Genomic DNA, 25,261 nt, shown 5'->3' on the forward strand with positions numbered 1-25,261 from the left:
CATTCTGTCTGTACCAGTCATTTATACGCGGGTATGTTAAGGCTACACCTAGATACCCTACATGCCTATACAATATGACGTCATAGTAAGCTGTATGACGTGAACTTTAGAGATAATGATTTCTTCATATCTGTATTTAAAGTATAATTTCAGGTCCAAGAAATTATTGAATTCATTCAAAAACATAATATAAACTAAATCTTGTCGTTTTTGGGTGGTATAAATAGCTAAGTATTTATCGCAGGGGTTAAATACCAAACCCATGACGTCATAACTATTGATCAAATATTTGCCAAGTGAAACTTAACGTGACGAGAATTCATGTAAACAAATAGATGAAATTGGAGTTTTAAAGCAGATACAGTGAATGTCATGTCTGATTCATAAGGAATTAAAGATTAAGAATCAGGTACGCTAATTTATTCTCATCATGTTTTCTTAAACACAGGCAGTGTTTTGAAATCCCGATCAGCCTGTCCTATGTCATTCTATAACAACAAAAATGCAAAAGTTCAACACTACGCCGCATACTTTGAAATGTAATTTTTGTTTATATTGAAAGCTTGTATTCTATAATACTTGGAAAGTGCTGCTAGAATCCTGTGGTTAACATGAATTGATGACATTCATTGATCATATGTACAAAATGTAAAAAAATTGGTAAGGTTTCATGCGAAACTTTAAAAAAAAAATTCTGTGTCGGGAGAGTTGGATTCTAGCAGCCCATTTCATGACCCAGTGATGTTTTTAGATTATTTTCACAAAAAGAAATGAATAATGAATTTTATACAATGGATAATAATAGCAAATGTTTTATCAAATGCTTTTCCGATTTATCAACTTTAAATTTTACGAAAAAAGTCTAAATTCGCCGAAAAATGATCTGGGAAATGCCTCAACAACCTGCGTAACTATTGTAAATTCTAGTTCCAAACATTTAGCACAATCTTGTGAAGACAAACTTTCATTTTTTAACAAGTCAAATTTGAAACCAGTGCAAATAAAAGGTTATAAATGTTGTATTTATCTAAACATATACAGCAGAATTGGAGGAGAAATAGATAATAATGCAATGTTAAGATTTTTCTTTCTTTTTTAAGATTTTAAAGAGCATATATTTCAATTCATTTTCAATTTTTGTGTACTACACTGCCTTTTTAACACCAGTCAATAAAAAACTGTATTTAGGTAAATATCATTTTTGTAATTACTTATTGTTTGTCCATATATTTATCGAATATTTTAGATTTTATATTCAACAGATAGATACATTTATGACACCTTGTTCCTACAAAAATACATCTTTCTATGAAATTTTAGGAGATATGTGAACATCGTTCCTGAGGACGTTTGTGCTATGTAAATACTATCGTCTAAATTGAACAAATTATGTACATTTTATTTTCTTTCAAAACTTACCGGTTAAAACCCAATAGTTTGCAACGTCACCGAGACAAAACATCCAATTACATGTATTTGTTTCCAATCCCACAATACATATCATTTAATAAGATTTTTTGAAATATAAATGTGTATTCAAATGCGCAGATTTTATGGGACTGTGATAGGAGCAGGAGTACGCTTTTACTGAAAATAATTCCTTCTCAGTGACCATCAAATGAATGAAATATTTAAAGTTAATTTAGACTTGATATTCCTTTCAACCTTTCTTGTGAACATTTTCCATTTGATGGTTATAACCTGCAATTTGCAGTGGATTTTATAAAGATATACCTATCTTCGTACAGTACATCTTCTCTACGTATAATTAAACAATTATTGAACAACTTCCCTTGAAAGCATACTCACTAAAAAACTTAATTACTTCTTTTGACCAAGTGTGACGTCAAAATAGCTCTGCTCATGTAATCAAAGATATTTAACAATAAAAATCAAAGTTTTGGTAGGAAAAAAGAATAGTGTCAGTCGCCATTTTCTTTCCAAGAAAACACGAAGTAATGGTAGGTAATGTTTAACTGCTTCATGTTTTAGACAACTTTATTTGAAGTTGATCCACAGAGAAAATGAGGTGTAATTAACAGGTAATCAATATTTTTTCTTCAAAGTTTGAATTTTACATTGTAACAATAAGGAAGGGCCCACTGTGTTCCAATATATATTTGAAGATTCGATTTATGCAAACAGTTCAATTCAGACGTAGCCAACAATTCAGAGTTTACTAAACATACATTTTTTCCCTATAACTCGCAGTATGGCTTGGATGATCAACTTCCAATGAAAACAATTTGAAAGCAGAATTCTTAACCACATACGGTTGTCAAGAGGAAACTACATTATGCACAAGGATATAACCATCAATAGAAACACGGTAGAGTTACAGGTACTGATAGCTAACTATATTGTACTTAAAATAGGACTTATGAAGTCATTGATACATTTATGTAAGTTTTAATGTTATTTTTCCTAAAAAGAGTTTTTAAATGTTTTTTTTTCCATAAAAGAAAATAAGATTACACCCGATTTCTGATTTTCATGCTACATCTCCATGAACCATATGCCCAATAGATTGCTCTACATCCCCAATATATCCATGCATATATAAGACAAGATGAAGATATCAAAAATAATTTTGCAGCTTTTGCCGCACAAATAACAATAGCATAATATTTGATTAAGGCATATCAAATAAAATCACAATGTGTTTAGTTAGTCCATTTCTGACAAGGACAAAACAGAACCGATGATGATTCTACTTTCATTTGCCATGTTTGCCCAAGTATAATTTACGTTTTTTTTTTTTTTTTTTTTTTTTTTTTTTGCTGATTTTCATTGCATAAAAAGTATGTTACGACTTGTTTTATGATACCTATTATTCTTTCTGAGTAATGTAAATCTTGATTACCTTTTATGATTGACAATTTTTGCTTTCATTCATACACCGATGATGCAATTTTTGTCTTCACTTTTGCTATTTTAATAACTGCATAACTGTATTAATTACGCAGACTATTCTTAATTGCAGGGTATGTAAAAAAAAAATGAAATTGGTATGGTTAAGGAAGGAAGGAATCTTGAATCGAAGTCAGAGAACAAAAATAAACACAGAAAGAAGAAACTGATATTGAAAAAAAAAAGTTTATTTGATTGATTAGTTATTATTTTTTTTACACATTAACAATTCTAAGATTTTTTTCCTGCATTAACAAGCGGATATCTCAATCCTTATGACAATCTATCTTACAGTAAAATACAAAGATTGATCGTCGTTTCTTTCTTGTTTTTAGTTTTAAATTCAAACAGTAAGAACATTTTTTTAAAAATCCCATTTATAGAAAATTTTGTATCAACTAAATTTTGTCGATTTTATATGTTTACTGCAAACAAAGCGATGGTTTCCATGATTTATATACTTTTTTATCTACCAGAAAGCTTGCAGCAAAATAAATAGTGTAATTGTAGACGTAATAAACTGATAAATCTTTTAAACCTATCACATGCCTTAATTCAAAATCCCACTAATTATTTCAACTGAAGCATAATTTGAAAATGTGGGCATCATGCATTTTAAATAAAAAAAATCTTATATGTGTCTCTCTTTCTTCCTCTTTTCCTTTCAAATGAAGGGGCTACAATCCTAGTAATTCCCCCTGCGTGATCATTGTGCTTCAGCCATAAATTACAAAATATATAAGAATTAAAGGAGAGATTTAATATTTACAATGTACCAGCATTTACATAAACACTTCACCAATAAAAATATAATAAAAGAAGATTATTTTCGTAATATCATTGGCAGAAAGAACGCCACTTGATATTCGTCCTTTTGTGATGTTGACACGAAAGCCCGTCCGCTGAATATCATATAAAAATAAAATATAATGATGGAAAAAATGATTTAGCAATAAAATAATAATAATAATAATAATAGGAAATTTAACGCCCCTGAAATAAAATGATATAACGATGCTGCTTTAAGTGTTTTTGTCTTGGATTATCACATTTTTGTAATATTTATATTTGCCAACATGTTTCCTTAATTGACAATACTTACATAATTGACATTCAATTTTTTGATAACTTGAAGTTGGTCAAGTGATCAGACTTTCTTTTGTAAGAAAAAGAAACTCAAGAAATATTTTGAAGGACTAGACTATGACATCACATTACCTCATACATGTTGTTGAATTTTCATAACGAAATCTAGAAAAAGTTTTTTTTTCTTTTTCCATGTAACACAAACCAAAATAGAAATATACATATAAGAAATAAAATATCATTTTTATAGTTTCATTTGGATATGACATGAAGTTGGTACATGATCAAATCTTCTATAACACCCTACGGGCGCTATTGGATTTGATCATGTACCAGCTGCATGTCATATCCCAATGCAAATGTTACCTAATTTCTCTTTTAAAAAAAGATGAATAAATAAATACGACAAACAGCAGTTAATTTGAATTTAACAAAGGTAAATCATCTTGCATAAATAGCAACCTCGTCCTATATCACACCGAACTGTCCTTTTCCGTCCTGGGTCATTGTAAATCTAAATTACCATAGCGTACTTGTATATTTAAAGCGCTTCAAAAAGCAGTTGCCAAAGTTAAAAGTCACTCCTCCGTGCTTTCTTGATTTAAACTATGCTTAATGATACATATTTCAGAGTGGGATAATGAAGTTCAATGGCAAGGCGAAGATAACTTTATTGTAATAAAATTCATATTCTGTTTAAGAGATTCCTACGTTAAGGACATAGAATACAAAACATAAAAATGCTATAACGTTATACAAATCTGAAAAAAAAAAAAACAACAGTTTCTGCAGGCTAAATGATTATTGCAAAAACTCATATTTAGCACAGGATTTGAGTACCAGTCCTCTTATTTTTTCATTTTCCCTAAATCGAAACTTTTATATTTGTGTTGAAATTCAATGCAAAATAGGAAGAAATAAAATCCCCCAAAAGAAATACAAATTTACATTTAAATTTTCATGCATCAAATTTACTTGAGCTAAAAGCGGTATCAAAAAAAGAAGGTATGGTTATTACTGCACATTTTTTTAGGGGTTTTGGACATCCTCTGATCTTAAATTGTAAATTTCAATTAAATCAAATATGTTTTCAACATTATGCAACCTGTCATTTGTATTTTTTTATGATTGTGTCCCATTTAATTTGAACCTTCGTATGTTATAATTCATTGAAGGTAAATAGCGTGTTTAATCTTTTAAAGCTAAAAAGCAGAATCAAAATCAGGTTCAAGTAAACCAATGTGAAATCATATATGCTTCAATTGGAATGGCGATCCTAATATGAAGAATTGTGATTTAATGCAAAATTCTTTTATTACGTTTTGTAAAACTGTACACGTGCAGTATTTCTGCATACTGATAATTGATGAAATTTTATTTTATTGTGGAAAAAAAGAAGAACGATTTTAATCTGTTCTGGAAATAAGCATTCTCATAGTATGACGTTTTATTTTTTCAAGAATTCTAAATTTTATTGACAAAATAAAATAGTCAGAAAAATTAAAACACTTGCAGAGAATTTGCTGGTCCGTGTTGTTAATTTGAAATCCATACCTTCATATTAGTGAACCTTTGGTTTCACCAACATCAATAAGTCCGAGAAGTATATCTTCTTTTCCTAAGACAACATAAGTACATTTGCAGTTCAGATTTTGTAAAGTTTTTCATCGTCATGGTTGCTCTGTCGGTAGAGCGCTCGCTCCCTGATCGGAAAGTCGTGTGTTCAAACCTTGGCCGCGACTGACCTAAGTCGATAAAACAGGAGAGGCTGTTCCTTTGCCAAGCGCTCAACACTATGAAGTGAAAGTTGTGGCTCTTTCGGATGAGACCTGTTTTCAATTTTTGTTACTGAAAAAAGGTCGATTTTCTGATGCTAGTAAGTCAATGCTTATTTTAAGTAAGTCAATGCTAGTTATGTTGGTTCCCTTTCCTTGCTGATGCTGATCCTGGCAATGCTGTTTTCAAATGCTGATCCTGATGCTAACTTGAGGCTGTGGCTATTCTGCTTATGCTGATGCTGATCTATGTGACAAAATTAGTTCCTTGCTCTGTAACAGTTTAAATAGGAAAAGCTATAATGGAAGGCGAGGTAGGCAGAGGTATCTCTTTTTGTCTTCCATACATTGTTGTATATAAATGAGGTGTTAAAAAATCTAGTCTACTATGCTGAAGATATGTCGGAGAATACGGTCAAACAGAGAGTCGCTGTGATCGGGGCAGGACCAGCTGGACTTTGTTGTCTGAAGGTAATCACAATCAGATCATATTAAAGGTTTTTTTTCTTTCTTTCAAAATAAATATAGAGAAATAAATTAAGAATGCAAATACTAATGTGCGTATCCTGAATGCTTGAGAGTCCAAAATATGATTTAATTCTAAATTTAACTTCGGAATGTCTAACACGGATATATATATATATATATATATATATATATATATATATATATATATATATATATATATATATATATACAGTACCGACCAGACACAACCTAACAGAAAGCGAACCCAGAGCGCACCCCGGGTTCGCTCTCTGGGTTCGCTTCGGGTTCGCTTGGCGTCCGCTAGTGCTGACCCCGAGCGAACCCGGAGCGCACCCACAGCGAACCCAATGCGGACCCAGAGCGAACGCTGAAAGCGAACCCCAAATTCAGTAGCGGTCCCAGAAAGCGAACGCGCGTTCGGTATTGCGTAACAGAGCTGTCAATCAGGATTATCGATTAACTCATCAGCGCGTCGACCAATCAACATGCCGAACAGGTCTGTCAATCAGGATAAGTGATAAAATGCGTTTACCATCAGCGCATCGACCAGTCAACATGCCAGTTTATAATCTAAACATTGTACAAGCAAAGCGTGTGAATGTACAATGTAAAAATATTATCAATATGATTTTTAAACATGATTTTACATTTATATACTTTAATTCTCCAGACAACATGCAATATTTACACATCTGTTTTCATTATTTTTTATTTTTAAAATCTATTGATACATTATATATTTTTATTATCCAGGTAGCATATTACATGTATAATTAAATATTTATTTTCTTTATATTTTTATAATCCATTAATATATAAATATACATTGCGTAAACTTATCAGATAATAAGTACTTTAATTTATAATAGAAAAAAGAAGATAATAATGGTTATAACATATGTTACTTTAAAAAAAAGAAGAAAAAAAAATAGGTCTTCGATAAATTATAGAATTTTATTATCTCAAGATACAGTATAAGAACATTAGTATAGGAACAGTTAGTATAAGAACATGTGCGTGCTTTAATTTAATTATTTCAATTTACATGCACGTTTTAATTTATCCAGATCAACTTCGAAATTATCGATCTTAATAATTGATCATGAAAAAAAAAAATTAAATGTACATTGTACAGAATAAATGTGCATTATGTCAATACGTAAATTGGAGAAAGAAAATCTCATTTAACTACCATGATATTTTTTTAATTAATCTTTTACCAAAATTTGATAAATAGCTTGATTTAAATACATGTATATAGGGAAAGACTATTTTGTCAATTTTAATTATCCTACATGTAGACCTTACATTGGATGTTTTTGATTTTTTGTAATTACTTGCAAGTCAGTCCAAAAAAAAAAAAAAAAAAAAAAAAAAAAAAAACCCGCAAAAATGCTTATCACTTTCCTTCGCGTCGATATCTATAATTTTACAGGTTTACATGTTCATGAACCTCTAACATGTACTACATGTAGTTTTCGAAATACTTTACATGAACATAAAAAAATATATACTAGACGGGTACGTTTTGTACTTGTGCATGAAAAGTACACGTAATTCCAACATTAGTAAATTGAACTTGCAAAGATACCTTAATACGAAAACGTACATATATTTTTTCATTACATAGGTACCTGTATTTGAACTTTGTAATTGTCATAATTATTTAATTTCAACACTTTAATAATTGTAGCTTCAAAGTGAAGCCAAGGTCATCACGTATCGGTAATCATCCACCTGTTTCGAAAATATTGCGGGTATTAAGAGCAATTGCGGTGGGTTTTTTTTTTTAAATTGACACTTGCTAGCTGGATGTATACTGTCTCCATGGTCACGGTATACCTGAGTATATACTCCCCCCCCCCCACTACATTCGATGCCCCTTAAGTTACATGTACCTAGTCTGGGCACGTTATAAATGAGAAATTCAATTATTATTCTTTTCTTTTTTTTTGAATTTGGAAACGTTATAGTTCTTTGGTAGGTGGCAGCAAATTACATGCATTGAACATGTACTCTTAATGCAACGTGTATGCTGAAAAGCAGTAAAATAGCTTTACGAGAGAGAGAGAGAGAGAGAGAGAGAGAGAGAGAGAGAACACTGTATATTATTTGAAATTAAAATTGCTACAACCGTGCCATAGAAAACAGTTCAAGTACGGAGAGGGGTGGGGGGCTCATCGAAAAAAAAAAAAAAAAAAAAAAAAAAAAAAAAAAAAAAAAAAAACATCGGGCGTTATTATCTTAATTTCATCTACTTAATCATGCGAGTTTACAGTTATTGAATTCTTGTTTTGTTTGTTTTCTTTCTTGTATTTATTTATTTTTAAACATTTAGAATTTTGTTTGTTAACATGCCGCTCAAGTATGTACATGTATGTAGTGGGGCAGGGGGGGGGGGGGATCATGAACCAGTAAGGAACACAAACTATTCAAGTGATCATTTACATGTATTTGAAAACAACTTAAAAAATATATATTCTTATCAGTGGACCAGTTATATGTTTTTGTTTGTTTGTTTTTGTTTTTTTTTTTATTGTTGTTGCTGTTTTTTATTTATAAGTCTTCAGTTAAACTCGCCTTATAAAACAATGATTTATAGCATGGAAGTAAATTATAAATGATCTGTAAAATGAAACTCAAGTTACACTGTGTGAGGATTTTTAGTGATTATCACGACCTACATATACATGTAATGGACGACAACCTAGCTTAAATATAAACTGCTAAATATGAAAACTTAGCATTTTACGTGCACAGTATGTCACAGCTATTTTATAGATAAGATCGTAATTCAGTTGTTTGTCTTTCAAACATTTAAATTACGATTTAGCAATTGCAATTACAATTGGAAGTTCCAACTTATTTAAAAACGCATGAATAATATAAACAAATGAATTTGAAAGCTTTTTTTATTAAGATACTCATCAATTTCATTCCATCCGATACATCGAAAATAAATTTAACACCTTTTCTTTTTTTTTCATTCAAGATATACTTAGCTTTTAAGTTAAGAAAAATAAAAATGATAATTCTACGTCGAATGTACGGTGGAATTCTTGAAAAATTATCAATGTTCTCCATATTGTCACTTACATGTACATGTTTCGATCGACATAAAAACAGTAATGATCGATTCCACTACTATATTTGGAATATACAAGGGGCGGGTCTTACTGGCGGCAAGATTAAAGCGGGGTCCGCTTCACGCATGAGTGCATAAAGCGAACCCAGAAAGCGAACGCCGGGTTCGCTCTAGCGGACCCAGAGCTGACCCCGAGCGAACGCAGGGCGAACCCGAAGCGCACCCAGAGCGGTCCCAAATTTTCTGAAAGCGAACCCGCAGCGGACCTCGAGCGAAGGAACCCAGGAAGCGAAGCCGGGGTGCTCTGTTGTTAGGTTGTGTCTCGTCGGTACTATATATATATATATATATATATATATATATATATATATATATATATATATATATATATATATATATATATATATATATAGGTCAATCTATATGACAATGACATTAAAGTATTAAGATTTACCAACATCTTTTTTTTGCATTCTAAGAATTACTTTAAAAAATTCCTATTGACATAATTATTTTATCAAGAACTTTACATTTTTGCTTAATTCATTTGTTTATAGAACACAAATTGAGAGTTTTCAAAAAAGTATATATGTGTTTACGTACAATTAGTGATGGAATATTTCCATTACTGAGAAATTGGACATTGATAAATTTTCAGAGCATATGTCACACAGGTTCAATTTGCATTGTCACGATAATCAAAAATATGACTTAACTTTAACCTAATTTACAATGTTTGTCTAATAATATTATTTAATAAACAACGGCAAAGGACACACATACAAATTCATAGTGCTCAACGGTGCATGATTTAATATCGTCAAAGAATTACAGGACAATCGGGATAGCGACACGCTGTTTTTAAAGACAGTAATTAACTTCACAAACTGACCAATTGCTCCGCGATCTCAATCTGAAAAGCCATAATTACCTCCAAATCAACTTGAACAGAGATGTGAAAACGCTTAATTATCAACTTTTATGCAGGGGTTTCTTTCTTAGAAATAAATTTAAGGAAAATTTCATTCAAATTTACATATATTTTACTTTTTTCGACAAACCAATTACAGATTTTTGAACCGATTACCATCGTTCCGACCGAGTAATCGGTTAACCGGTTACAAATTGCCATCCCTAATTTATATGTAATAAAGTACAATACAGACAAAAATAGATAACCAGTCTTTGTAAAAAGTTCATTTAGGTTACCTGCCTTGCCTCGCCTCTACATTTTTTCCTTAACATTAAGCATTCACTTAGAGAATATTCATTGAGAGGGTTTTTGCCCCCCTCCTGCCCCCCCCCCCCCCATACACACACTCTTTTTGCTGCAACATAGTCAAAGAGTCAGGGTTATCTAGTAATGTATGAAGAAAACTTTTTTATGAAGAAAATTTGCTTGTGAGAGAGATGGAACCTCGCCCGCCCCCCTCCCCCTCCTCGAAATAAGATTTTCGAGTTTAGAGAATTTGTCTTTTTATAATCATTGCTTGTCCAAGTTTCTTAGGTGAAGCTTTTTTTACTAGATTGCCAACCCCCCCCCCCCTCCTCCCACTTTCAAAAACGATAGTACGTGCCTGTTCGCAATTGTCGATTCGATATAAATGTACATGCATAACTGGAGAATCCGATCATCATAAAAAAAAAATCGTTATCTTATCTCTCTTATTCTCTCAAAATCAAGAAAGGGAATGCAGTATATATAATGTTGATAAAATGTGCAAGTATTAAGCTAACAATTGTTCGATTTACAAATACAATAAAGGGTTAAAAAGGATTCTCTTCAAATAAAAAATGACTCCCGTTTTATGATAAATATCCAGAAAACCAAACATATTGAGTTCCATCTTATGTGAAGTTTCGTTTGTTTTTTAAATGATATGTCTTCCATTTCAGACGATCTGTCTTGTGTATTTTAAAAGACCATGCGTTTCGTATTTTAAACCTCTTGTATGAAAATAATGAAATTCAATGTTAAAAGCAAGTTCATGTTAAGTATAGGGTAAACTCTTCAGCACTACCTTAATCAAGAGGAGTGGCGAATCCTTAATTTGAATAATTATGATGTAATGTAGATCTTTCCTTTCCAAGTTTTTTTTTTCTGATGCACATGACTATCATTACTGGACGAAAAAAGTGCTGAGAATCCCAAATTTTACTGATAATGTTTGATAATTACTGATACTGTGCTGTTCTTGCTGATAAATACTGATATTTACTGTTATTCTTACTGTTGTTACTGATAATTTTAGTTGTTTCTGATAAATACTGATAATTACTGTCGTCTTTACTGTTGAGTCTGATAAATACTGTTGATGTGCTGTCGATGCTGAGATTTACTGATAATTACTGTGGTCATTGTTCTTGAGCTGAGAAGGTGCTAAAAAACTTGAGTGATGATTAATTATTTTAAAGAAAGTATTTTATCAACAAAATTCATTACAATCTACTTACTAGTTAAATTCTAAATGAAAAAGTCACATGAATTATAATTTGTTTTCACATTCCATTATTCATTTATTTATTTTTATTTTATTTATTATTTTTTTTTTTTACATCTTAATGTTAAAATTAGATCATAAATGTTTATGTTTTCCTTTATCTTTATATTTCTCCTTTGTTGTCAATATCTTAAAAAAAAGGGGGGGGGGGTTGTTCATGCAGTTGTTACTCTACCTATGCAGGCACTTTTTAAAACAATTTTTTATTCACAAAGGTTTTTTTTTTTTAAAAAAAATCCCATCTCATATTTTTTCCGTGTGTATTTGTACTGTCGTTAAAAATTTTAGGAAGCATCTTCAGTACAGTCAATGGTTGCAATTAAATTTATATTTTCATGTAGAGAACCTGAATATTTGACTAGTAACATGGGTTCCGTCTGCTCTGTTAGTTGAGAACCCCCCCCCCCCCTTTACAAACCATTCTCCTTTTAACAAGGCAGTATTAAATATTTCTCACAAAAAATCTATTCATATAACATATACTATGCCCTTTAATGAAGAATGTGACAGGTTCAAATAATAAGATTTGATCATGATCTTAAATTTGTTGAATTATCTCTTTTAGCTAGTGCTCTCTAGATCTATAATTTATGTCTCCTCGCACTTTTTTTAATAACATTTTGTGGTATCAAGCTATCTATCTTTTGTTGCTTTTTTTAACAGATAGAAATCTTATGCAGTGTGATTTTCATTCAATGAAATACGTAGATCTTTCTTCGTTAGTACGATGTGCTTAATTACTGGTAACAGCTAGATCAGTTTAAAAAAAAAATAATAATAACCTGCTTATACGCGATCAGTCAGTTAAAAAACGAAATAAAACAAAACTTGAAATTACTCGGTTGTTCTTAAAACATTGTGAAAAATATTCACATGTCCACCACGTGTAGAAGTTTCTACTTTCGTTTTGAGAATCGGGTCAAATATTAGTACGCGTTGTATTTCTTACGATAAGCATTTAGTAACATTAGTAAAATTAGAAATAACTTGTACAGAGAGTATAATATTTGTTGTCCATTTCTCTTTTTGCGAGACCAATGTACTCAAAGTACACGCGACATGATTCAATTAGTTATTCAGAAAAAAAGGGGGGGGATGAAAGACTGTTAACTAAGCTGATAGGCGCGAGGTTGATTCTTTAGTTTTAAGTTCCATAAGCTATATATGTAATAATTACCAAATATCTTTAATATATATGAATGAATTATTTTAGAGAATCAAGAAACAATACAAAATTCATCTATTCTAATAACATTTATTCATGAGTGCGATCAGCATGTTACTATTACATTCCGATAATTCATAACAGATTTTTTTTCTCGGATTCAGCGATGTTCTGAACTGTGAACAGTTGATGCTAATATCATTACACAAATTGCTAAATCACTAACCCATCTTTTTAAAAAAAAAAATCTCGTATAAATTTTGCATAATTATTTATTAGATAAACAAAGTCGAACTTTTCCTTATCAATTTCTCGTCTCCGTTTTACATGCCCATAAACACTGTTAACAGAGATTCAAATGAATTTACATGTAGCACCCTCCCCCTGGATATTCTTTAAACTTTATCTCAAGAAATGTACGTAAAACTAGCAAATGAAATTAAATACTGAGCAAAGATCGACGTGAATTAAAATAGATCTATTTTATTTTAACATGTTTAAGTTACTTCATTTAATTAATAAGTTTGTACAACGTATATAACTTCATTACCCCCCCCCCCCCTTTTTTGTACTGTGTCCTATATTGCTAAACATTTTTCTATCAATTTAATTTGTCAACCAAATCGATAACAAATATTAATTTTTTTGTGCATTCATAAAGATTGTTCCTGCTCCAAGTACATGTAGCAAGTACATGTACAGTGCAGGTTCATTTGTTTATTATTAACCCCGGTGGCCGCAGACGCAGAACAATAGGTAATTAGTGCCCATTGTTACGCTGACCACTACAACTTACATGGAATATACATGTTGTACCCGGTTCTGCCCCAGTGCCTAAGACATGTACACAATAAAGCCAAATCACGGGTTGATCTTTGATTTCTGATTAATTTAAACGTGTATTCCATTCAGATCTGTGACCTTACAATATTAAAATCGATCAACTTAATAATCCATTATTTACATTTAGTAAGTCCCATTTCTTATTTTCCATTCCATAAAATGAATGAGATTTTTAAAACTTATTGAATAAAAATGTTTTATGTGGTGACTTGTAAAATTGTAAGAGACCAACATCAAAATTACATGTACACGCGTATACCATTGCACTTACACTATAATTCTGACAAATAATTTTTGATCAGCCCCCATCTGCCGGTTGCACATGTATAAACATGTAACAGAGTTATATTCTGGGACGATCTACGGATGCTTGCATTACGTATTCCTAAAAACATAAATTATAAATAAATAAAAAATTTGCCTCCAGACTGAACATATTCACCCCTTTTTTCTCAATTTATTTAAAAAAAAAAAACATAAAATTTATCAGTTTCGGGCAGATTTTCAGGGGAAAAAGATCCGAAAGACCGAACATTAAAAAAAGTAAAAAAAACTATGCATATCTTTGGGGAAGAATTTAAAAAATGCTATCATGTAAGACCATCTTTAAAAAGAAAATGATTGTTTGTCCTCTCTTGACCGAGTGAAAAAAAAAGGTCCGAATCAAATTTTTTCTATTCTACTGGAATTTTTTTTTTATCCCGATTTTTGCCCACCCATTAATAATTATTTCCACTTCAGTGTTTTTTAATGAAAAAATTCACCAACATCCTTACCCAAATTTCTTGAGTCGGTCTATCAATCCTTTTTTTTTTATTTTATTTTTTTTAAAGCCTTAATGTTTTAGTATTACAGTGACTTATGTTAAAATGAAATCTTCATGCAAAAGGAAAATTCCATTTATTCTGCTTACAGACATACATCTACTATTTTCATACATTCTTGGAAAACATTTGCCTTTACGCTGACAATTTATTTAATGGTTAAATTTAATTATAATTGTCAAGATTTTCACTACCGTATTATAATTGAGACCAGTATCATATTTTTGTCACAAGCAGTAAATATAAAGAAACATGAAAATGTTGTTGGGAAAATTAAATAAAAAAGAAAGTAGTGATTGAAGAAGGTTTTAACAACCCAAAGCTCTATTTTAGCACCTTCTCGCTCAAGAACAATGACCACAGTAATTATCAGTAAATCTCAGCGTCGACAGCACATCAACAGTATTTATCAGTATTTATCAGACTCAACAGTAACGACGAGAGTAATTATCAGTATTTATCAGAAACAACTAAAATTATCAGTAACAACAGTAAGAATAACAGTAAATATCAGTATTTATCAGCAAGAACAGCACAGTATCAGTAATTATCAAACATTATCAGTAAATTTTGGGATTCTCAGCACTTTTTTCGTCCAGTAGTGTATGTAGAATATTAAAAAAACTGACCATTTATAAGATTTTATTTCGAAGGAGCAAAAAATACAATGCAAGGGAATGGAAAGTTTTTATCAACAGTCATTTTGTTTCTTTCACTTTTACTACGAGCTATATTTCTTTTGGTCTGTCGGACTGTCTGTCTGTATCTCTGATACACATTCGTCTCTAGACAGTTTCTTTAAAAGTTTTAAAACATTTGCATCGAATTTGTATTTGAAAGTTCAAAATGACTTCTGATCTGACCCCATGTCTTACGAAGATGACTCACATGAGAAAAAAGAATCCGCAAAGAAAATATAGATTTTTTTTTCTTTTAAGCACTTATGTGATAATCTAAGCATCTTTGAACCAGTTGCGTTTGAACGTAATTTTTGGCCTTGTGGATTATGGAACTATACGGACCAGACAAACAAAGACGATTTTGGACTTCCGACACACTCTGCTATATATAACAATCTAACGTAAGTCTATCTACTGTTTTCTTTTAAACTGACAAAAAAATCTCAGATAACAGCCAAACTCCATCTTTTCACAGTAAACACTAGTGCATTAATCAACTGGCTATGTGAGTTTTCTTTAATTTTGTCTCCATTGTCTTCTTGTGCTCTTCCTCTCGGATATTTTTTTCATCTAAATTTAAAAAAAATACAAGAAATTTAAATATCAATGTATAAGACTCATATGTCCTTTTAGTGAGAGTTAAATGATATTTATAAATGAACTTTTCAGCATAATAACATGTACCTATTGACATTTTCATATTTTAATTCAGGATGTCTCAATCCCATTTCAAATCAAAAACATTAGCTGTTCTTCCATCTAAAACAGAAAAAGGATACTGATTTCAGCATGGTCTTAGTGTCTCTTGCTCAGTTGAAGTTAATGCTTCCCTAGAACATTTAAATTAGAACACTAAGTAATATTCCTAAAAGCTGGTCTGTTAATGCTGAATACACAGTAACCACTGAGGTGCATTAATCTTTATTTAGTTAATCTTTAATTTGAGTATATCAGTCTTGCATGATAACGCATATGCTTGCATCGAAAAATACCAAGAAATTGGTATGTTAATTTTACAACTCTTTCGATTTCTGAAAGATTGAATGCATTTTAAGAAAAAAAAAATATTATCAAGTAGCTTCTGTCAGTGTTTATGTTAAGTTGCCAAGATTATGTTTAATTTTCAAATAACCATGCTAATGCACAAATCTGCAGAACAAATCTTCCAAAGGAAATACAAGAATTTCCGGATTTCCCCTATCCAAAAGAATGGACTACTTCCTACATCACACATCAGCAATGCTTGCAATACCTCAACATGTTTGCAGACCACTTCAAGCTTAGACCATACATAAGGGTAACATCTCTTATCTGATATTAGGGAATCAAAGCATTGCAATTTTGCACTTATGTGGTGTGTAATATGCATAATATGCGACAGAAAGGTCCTATATTCCACATAAGAAAAGCTATACCCAGCAAACTGTAACGCGTAATGTTCTCTTTTACTAAAGATGTTTATTATTAGTTATTTCATGAGCAAAGGTTTTAATATACCATTGACGTAAAAGGCTTAATTTTTACAACCTTTAAAGTATTTTTAGATATTATATTAATCAAAAATGAAAGGCTGATACATTGCTTATCTTGTATCGACAATTTTTTTGAACTACTCAGAAATAACGAGGTAAATATTAATGCCTTTGGTGCAAAAATACAAATGCAAAACTGAAATTTAGTGAGAATTTGGTGCTTTTTTATCAGACTATTTTTTTCATTGAAGACGCATATATTTGTACGAGATGTAAAGCCTCTCAAAGAAGCCCAGGAAAACTGTCGTGTTAAATGGCTGGTGACCTTTTCTCCTGTGAACAAGTTATCGGAGGTCATAACGGAAGTGTTTGATTCTGTTCTTGTATGTAATGGGTATGTTCAACAATTTTTCTTTTTTTATGTCTATTACAAACAGACATTGCTAACAAATTTTCATCGAGCTGATATGATCGGTCGACATTGTTACTCTTTTTCACTGCAAATAATCCAATTATGTCTAAAGTTGTGACATCATTGCAGTATTTTTTTTCTATTAGCTGTACTCGATTCCGACAAAATGAGATTCTTCTTTCTACAGCTGGATCTTTTTGTTTTATTCAAAGAATTGTGTGTTCTTTCCTCTTGGTGTTTAAAGGTTACGAGTCAATAAGTACACATGTAAAAGCATTTAATTTTATTTTTTCACATTCGAAAAGTTCTATTTAAGATCTCCTAAACACCAAAAACTGCATGTCTTTTCTTACTGTCTTCGCAAAGAAATTCTCTTTTAAAGTCAGCATGGTCCCTACACTGAGATGAAAACTGTTAAAAATTATCTCTGATGAAAATGAGGGCGTATGTTTAAACCGCTCTTCATTACAAAAATTGCTGAAGAACCCATATGAGAGATATGGTTTTGATATGCGGAAAGACTAGTCTTTCAAGCTGTGCAATTTCAGATGGATAAAAGAATTCAAAAGTAAATGAAATGGATAGTCAAAAGATAACAATCGAACTGGTCGATCACAGTCTGATCGGACCCGTAAAATGTCTATGTTGTGAACAACATGATATCTTGAAACTCCAGATTTACAGTGAAAGACTAAGACTATAAGCATTTCATCATATAACCACACATTTTATAGAGTTTTCTGTCGAAAGAATGAATCTAAAGCTATTTCTTGCAAATGGGTGCCTTATTTCCATACTGTTGCCCAAGAAAAGACATGTATTATATGTGCCAAAGGTCTATTCAAAATGCAAATATTTAACAAAAGAAGGTATTGTAGTCAAGTGTGATTAAAACGAACCATGGGTGCTCTTTTTATATTCCAAAATGAGGATTTTTGATAAAATGTTGAATCAGAGAAAAAAGCTGTTGTCCTTTTATTGCAAGGAGAAGTCATGGCTCTAAACAGGTTTATACATCTTTTCTGTTTATTCAAGAGGTCCAGTAATATAAGTATCTACACCCTAAGAAAGGAAAAGTAATGGTTGATTTTATGTTGATATTACACCGAGGAACGGTAAGAAGGCTTTCTGTAAGAAAAGTCCAAACACCGGTCAATAGAGTGTTTTTCTTGTATTGGACAATGCTTCTGCAAATAATCATAGGGATATAAAGTAAATTCTGAAGAAAGGAACGTTTACTCTGAAGGATTAAAAATATTTTAGAAAGCTTTTTTCTCCCTCTTTCCGTATTTTTATATGACTTTTTGCATTACTTATTGCAAGACCCTCGTAATTTTAATTCAGACAGAAATAACAGTTGGGTTTTTTTTTTAAATGAATATACTACTTTAGAAACATTGTTAATGATGATATCTTTTAGTTAGCTAAACAAAGAGTAAATTTGGAATTAAGAGGCAGTCCACCGAAAAACCGGGCAGTATTGTATTAATAGGCGGCACATCGAATGTGAGGAATATTTGATATTTTATTAAAAACAATATCAATGTAGCCCAAAAGGAATAATGTAATTGAAGATTTGTTTGATAATTGCTTATTTAGTAAAATATCCTTGTGTTTTGTGTTTTTGAATGCCCTATATAAACCATTGAATGTAGGTCAGAAACAAAGAACTGTAATTTCTAATACATTTTTAACAGGACTATAATTCACATTTAACTAAATCTTGAAATATTTCAAATTTTTGTTTAAAAATAAAATCGGTGGGAAAAACACTTTTGATAGTAGTTTTCCGGCAAAATAAAAGGACGTTTTTATGAAATTTTGCGATGCAAGAGTTATCTCCCGTGGCATCGGTAAATCTGCTCAACACCTTTTTATCGGAATCCTGGTGAAATATTTAGAATCGATACACTAAAGAAAATAATTAAACAAAAAACTAAATAATTTATTTTCAAAATATAATTCATTTTCGCCTCCAGACGTAATATTTAGATTAAAATTGGCTCTATTATTCAGGTTGAATCCACGTTTCCATTGATGTATCAGTGACTTCATATACCTGACTAATATTGCGTCACAATGAAATAGTTACAAGTTTCTAGAGAAGTTTGTAAATTCTTTGCGTAAAAGATTTTTAAAAAAAATGATTTCTCTTTTTCTGTTTAATTACTCTTCAGAGTGCATTATTCTAAATGTTAAATAATATTTTAATATCCAAATGTATTTTATACACGGGCGGCGTCTCAGCTAGATGACGTTTTGATAAGTAATTTTATACATGTCTGAGAACTAATTTTTTTTTAACTGATTTACTAGGATATGTGTAAAAATAATTAATGAAGTGTTTATCATGAACATTTCTTATAAAATTGGGAATCAATGATGAATGTTTTAGATTTACGCAATACTTAATTCAACGAAGTTGAAATGTTTACTTCATGATATTTGTAAAAACTTAAATATATTTATCTATGCAGTCAAATCAAAATAAACAATCCGAAGTACGATTAAAAATGAAAAAAAAAAACCTGAAAAATAAGTTATAAAAATATATATATTGAGTTAAACTACTGCTGAACTCCTCACTATAATTTGGCACTAAAACGGAAGATGGTTTAGTGAAACATTTCGGATTTTTTTTTATTTTACTTATTTATTTTTTTAATTTGGCGATTGAAACAATCACACACTCACATTTAATATGGAGTTTAAACATGTGACTATGTTGGCCAATTCTAAAATGTTTTCACGTTCATGAAACCAATTTTTAAAAATAATGACGTCATGACCCCCCCCCCCCTGCTTTTTGCTTGCGATTTATCGGCTCTTGAATAATGATACTATATATGAAAGAACTTATTTTCTTATTTATATAAAATCAAATTATGTAAAAGAGGAAAAGGCTTTACAGATGACAGGTAAGAAAAAAATTGGATAAAGTCGAGACTGTACACATAAAAATATTTCCTGTATTTAGGCAAGTTTAATTTCGCCACTGATAGAATTTACTCTTTAATTCCTGAGGAAATAAAAAATAAATTTTACTTGGAAATAAGATAAATAATAAAGCTAGAAAGCTGTCTGCTCTCATTTGTTGCATAATGCATGTACAAATACTTTTTTTTAAATACCGAGTATCTATTAAGAATTCAATCAGATGTTTTACATGTAATCTTCATGTACGTAAAAGACATTAGTGATTTAAATAATATATAAATTTGAATCTATGGTTACACTCATTTAAAAACAGTTAACTGACTGAAAAGAAATAAAAGACAAGCATATTTTTCTGATAAATTAAAATGAAGAGCCAAATTTAGGAAATGTTTCTAAATTTACAGTAAAACCGATCCCGATCCGATCGAAAATAATGCAAAATTAACAAATTTATCAAACTAAAGGCACCTTCCACCCGTATATAGCATGTTAAAAAATAAATCAAGTAAATTTTTACTCATATTACAACAAAAGAGCCAAATTTAACATTACAATTATAGTATTTTTTTCTTTATATAATTCCGGTCGGGATCGGTTTCATTTGGGAAAATTAAAAAAGAAAAAGAAAAAAAAGGTAAATTTGACTCCTTTTATTTCTTTCAATATACCTGTTCCCACTGATTTTATTGAGTGATTCAAAAGTTTGTACTTTGTATTCATAATAACATAAGAAAAAAAATCTGTCCTTGTAATTTATTGGGTTTTATAACGTAATGAAAATTGGATACTGAATTCAAAAAATTACTTGCTTAACTCAAATTTGGACCATATAATTTTTTTCTAAAGAAGTATAAATTGGAGGCTTATTCATTAATAAAATAAAAGATAAGAGTCTATGCTATAAATAATATTCATCGACACATCCAGCTTTTGAGTATCTGTTACATATAAAACAAAATAAAAACTTGGTAATTATTTTTACCCTTATGTTGACCTTTTTGCACTTAAAATTAAGCATTTACCAAAAATAGGACTAGAGGAGCACTAAAATTTTTTTTAATGTTGTCATGTGTAAACAAGTGCTTTAATAAGTCTACATGCAAAAAATAATTAAAATCCATGACATGCGATGTGCCACCCCTTGCCTGGTTTTTTGGTGGACTGCCTCTTAATTTTAAATATAATTCTCAGGCATTACAGCAAGGCATACATTCCAAATATTTCCGGAATGGAATTGTTTGAGGGAAGAATCATACACAGCAAGGAGTTTAGACACGAGGAACATTTTGATGGTCTTCGAGTTGCAATCCTGGGATGCAACTACTCAGGCGAAGACATTTCGTTGCATGTAGTACAATTTGCAAAAAAGGTACGGAGTCTCGATAATCAAGTTTATTCTTTTCGAATTGCTGGAATTACAATCTATATAGTTAAAATTTAAATATTTCGTTTAACGTATTCTTCTTGGTATTTTTATATAAGTCTTCTATATATCAATATGAAAGGATGTATTTTCTCTAGTTGAAAACGATATTCAATTTTACCTCTGAATGGTAGAAAATTAATCTCTGCTTGTTTTTAATTCCTCCAATTGCACATAATACCTCAAAAAAAAAAAAAAAAAAATGTTAATAGGAAATGACTATCGGATGCTAAATTTGGCGGAAAACTTTCAAAGTTTTGAATATTTTAAGAATGATCTGACCTATTCAGGGTGAATCAGGACTGATAAGAAGCTCTGCTGCTCTTTTTTCTCGTATTTTTTTTTTTTTTTTTTTGGGGGGGGGGGGGGTAATTTTTGCTTTAAAAAATCATATCCTGGTAAGCATTAAAACTATTATAGCTTTAAGTTAAAAACTTAAGTGTTAAACCAGGTGGAAAACTACGATGTCGTACTTACCACTTACAAGCTTAAGTATAAATGATGATGCTTATACAAATTTCTTAATTTTTTGTGATAAGTTTTTGGTTGATTTGTTCTATCCGCGAAATACAGCAATACTTTGATAAACACAATTTGATACCTACTTTACGGTATGACTGCGGATTTATTATAATAACAGATACTATTTTAGTGAACTTTTCAGAAAATAAAAAAAAATGCTTGGTTTATAGATGTTGTATTTTTTATTTACCTTCACAAAAGGTGTTTGCTTGCCACAGACGAAAGCCAGAGGGATTCACGCCATCTTTTCCAAAAGAAATAGAACAAAGACCCCCCTTTGTCCGTATGACAAACGATTCGGTGGTTTTTCCCGATGGCAGTTGTGAAAAGGTGGATGCTGTCATCTTCTGTACCGGATATCGTTACTCATTTCCTTTCCTAAAAGATGACATCATAACGATTAAAGATGAACGCATTCAGCCCATATACAAACATATGTTTCATATCGAATATCCCAACCTGATTTTTATTGGAATTGCTCGACAAATTTTATATTTCCCGCAGTACTATGAAATGGCAAAACTTGCGGCACTGGTTTTCGCAGGAAAAGTGAAACTTCCATCCAAAGAAGAAATGATGGCAGATAGTGAGGCTGATTTTCAGTCTCGTTTGAAAGAAGGAAAACCATCTACATTTGCCCATTGTTTTGGGGATATCAATTTTGGTCGGCGATTTCGGTACAATGAAGAACTTGCCAAATTAGGGGGGTTTGATCCACTGCCGCCAGTCCTTGAAATGATTTTCCGTGACATCGCTGATGAAAGATTTATGAATCTTCCACATTGTAACAAAATTAGTTATCGGATTACTGGGCCTAAATCTTACGTTTGCTTGAACCCCGAAAAGATTAAATCCAGAAAATCGAAGGCAGAAAACGTTGTGAAAGATAAATGATTCAAAGCGATCGATCTAGGTTCTTGACCATTATTATTTTTTTAAAATTATTTTGTTTATTTATTTTTTTAATTTTATTTATTTTATTATATATATATATATATATATATTTGTTTTTGCTTTTAAATATTGTATAGTCTAAAATTGCCTAGTACATATTTAAATAAAAACTATTTGTACCATATCAATATTTTAAACTTGATCAATTGCAAAGTTATCTTTTAAGCTCCTTCAACTTCCTTTGGAAGACCTTACTGTTTTTGATGTTTCCTTTAGACATCTTCCTATTTACTGCTAACACAGACTTGATAGACATTGAAATAATTCTAAATTACATTGATAAGCAAAATCGCACATTTGACTCCCATCAATTTTAAAAATACTAAGAATAAGGACTTTATGTGTTTAAACTCTGAATAATTAGTGTTAAGGTTTTGTTTTAGTTTAGGTTTTACTTCAATATTTTTTAAGCCTTAAACTTTTGGATTTATTTAGGGAGGGAGGGAGGATTGTATCTGTAATTATAGTACGATTCTGTAATACTGTACCATCTTATACTTTTATCCAAGATCAATACATTATAAATTCAGTAGGAATGTGCAATTTTGAATAATATAATAGTCAAAAATAAGATTGCAGTATATGATTTTGTGAATTTGTATTAAAAAAAATTCTGATTTGTATTGTATATTTTCGCAATATATTCTAAAATTTCATGCGCATTTATGATTTTTGATTTCATAATTTCCATTTGTTATGTAAATTTTTTATTCGAATTGATTTTTTTATTTATATTCTTAAATCTAGAGATCTCTAACAAATTTCAACTAAATTTAGCTATGGTTTATTTTAGTTACAAATAGTGAACTATTGTAAATACTTTGATACTTTAATTAACTATGAAAATTCATTCGAGAACTTTTGTGATTTGGAAGCTTTAAAGCTCTCAACTCGAAATCTAATGATTTGAAATATGGAAATATTGTGATTATACATTACACAAGTAATAGTCCATTTAATTTCAAAAAGGTGTATGTTTGATTTGGAAAACATAATATAACAATCTGATATCATTTTATTATTTTTTTTTTCATAATAAGAAATGATTTACTGTATTTAAAAAAATGATCCTGTAGTTCACTATAGTAAAGTTGAGTTAAGTATAGCATTTTCTGTTAGGGGAATTTTTCTTCTTTTTTAATTATTATTGTATCTCTCATTGTGTTACTGTGATTAAAATTCAAGATGTGTGGTCCTGGCAATTACATTCTAAGTTCATAGAGTAGAACAGATTTAATAAATAAAACCGTCTTTAAACAGGAAATTGGTATAGTGAGTTTCGTTCGAGTTCCAAGAAAAAAAAAGTGTTTTCAGAACTTGCAAATAGTTTCCCATGGTTTAAAAAAAAGGAAGGGGGAGTACTTAATATTTGTTTTAATTATAATTTACAGCGAAAAGTGTAACACATCAGCAACTATTTTTGTCATTGTGGAAAAACAGCCTGATAAAAAATTGTGTAAAATCAACCTAAATAACAAAGTAATCATAATAAAATGTAGTTTGTGCCACGTTCAGACTGTTTTGCAAAGAGTCTCATCGATTTAAGGGTAAGAATATCAAGGAATATCACAAACGATGAACAGTTGCATCCCCCACCCTCCAAAAAAATCTGAAGGATTGATTGATTGATTGTGTGTTGTTTAACGTCCCTCTCGAGAATTTTTCACTCATATGGAGACGCCACCACTTGCAGGTGGAGAGCTGCAAATTTTGTCCTATGGTCGACACTTACGGCCATTGAGCAGTGAGGGGTCTTTTTCGTGCCAGCACCTACTGCGACACGGGACCTCGGTTTATACGGTCTCATCCGAAGGACCGGTCTCCACGTCCCACAGTGGGATTCGAACCCGCGACGTAAGGATCAACTCCTTACTTCGCGACTCTAGAGCAGACGCTCTAACCACTGTGCCACGCGGGCGACAAAATCTGAAGGAAGTAAACACATCATTATTTTGCATCAGTTAAATGATTTTTTTCTAATCTTCTGCAAACTGTATTTGTTGAAATGCAAATAATAATGATTATATAAATGATTTATCATGATTAGATCGCTTAGTCTTGGAGCATGGAGAAATTGATCCCTATATTGTCTGACGCTCATGACGTCAGGCAATACAACTGAATGATGTCAACATTTTGTTGTAAATAACCAATTCGCCAAGATTTTATACTCATTTACATTT

At 30.9% G+C, this 25,261-nt stretch overlaps 1 protein-coding gene across 1 annotated transcript; it reads left to right on the plus strand.

Moving 5' to 3' along the window:
• The first annotated feature begins 6,168 nt into the window (after window positions 1-6,168).
• LOC133189016 (dimethylaniline monooxygenase [N-oxide-forming] 4-like) lies at window positions 6,169-23,041 on the plus strand. Its single transcript, XM_061324460.1, has 6 exons — window positions 6,169-6,242; window positions 15,617-15,759; window positions 16,514-16,655; window positions 17,082-17,224; window positions 21,371-21,548; window positions 22,326-23,041. Exons 1-6 carry the CDS (start codon window positions 6,171-6,173, stop codon window positions 23,016-23,018), a joined length of 1,371 nt encoding a protein of 456 aa, XP_061180444.1. The 5' UTR covers window positions 6,169-6,170; the 3' UTR covers window positions 23,019-23,041.
• The last annotated feature ends 2,220 nt before the right edge of the window (window positions 23,042-25,261 follow it).

This window comes from Saccostrea echinata, unplaced genomic scaffold (genome assembly GCF_033153115.1).
Source record: "Saccostrea echinata isolate AGI-Se365-2 ecotype Australia unplaced genomic scaffold, CSIRO_AGI_Sech_v1 ptg000016l, whole genome shotgun sequence".
Lineage (NCBI taxonomy): Eukaryota > Metazoa > Mollusca > Bivalvia > Ostreida > Ostreidae > Saccostrea > Saccostrea echinata.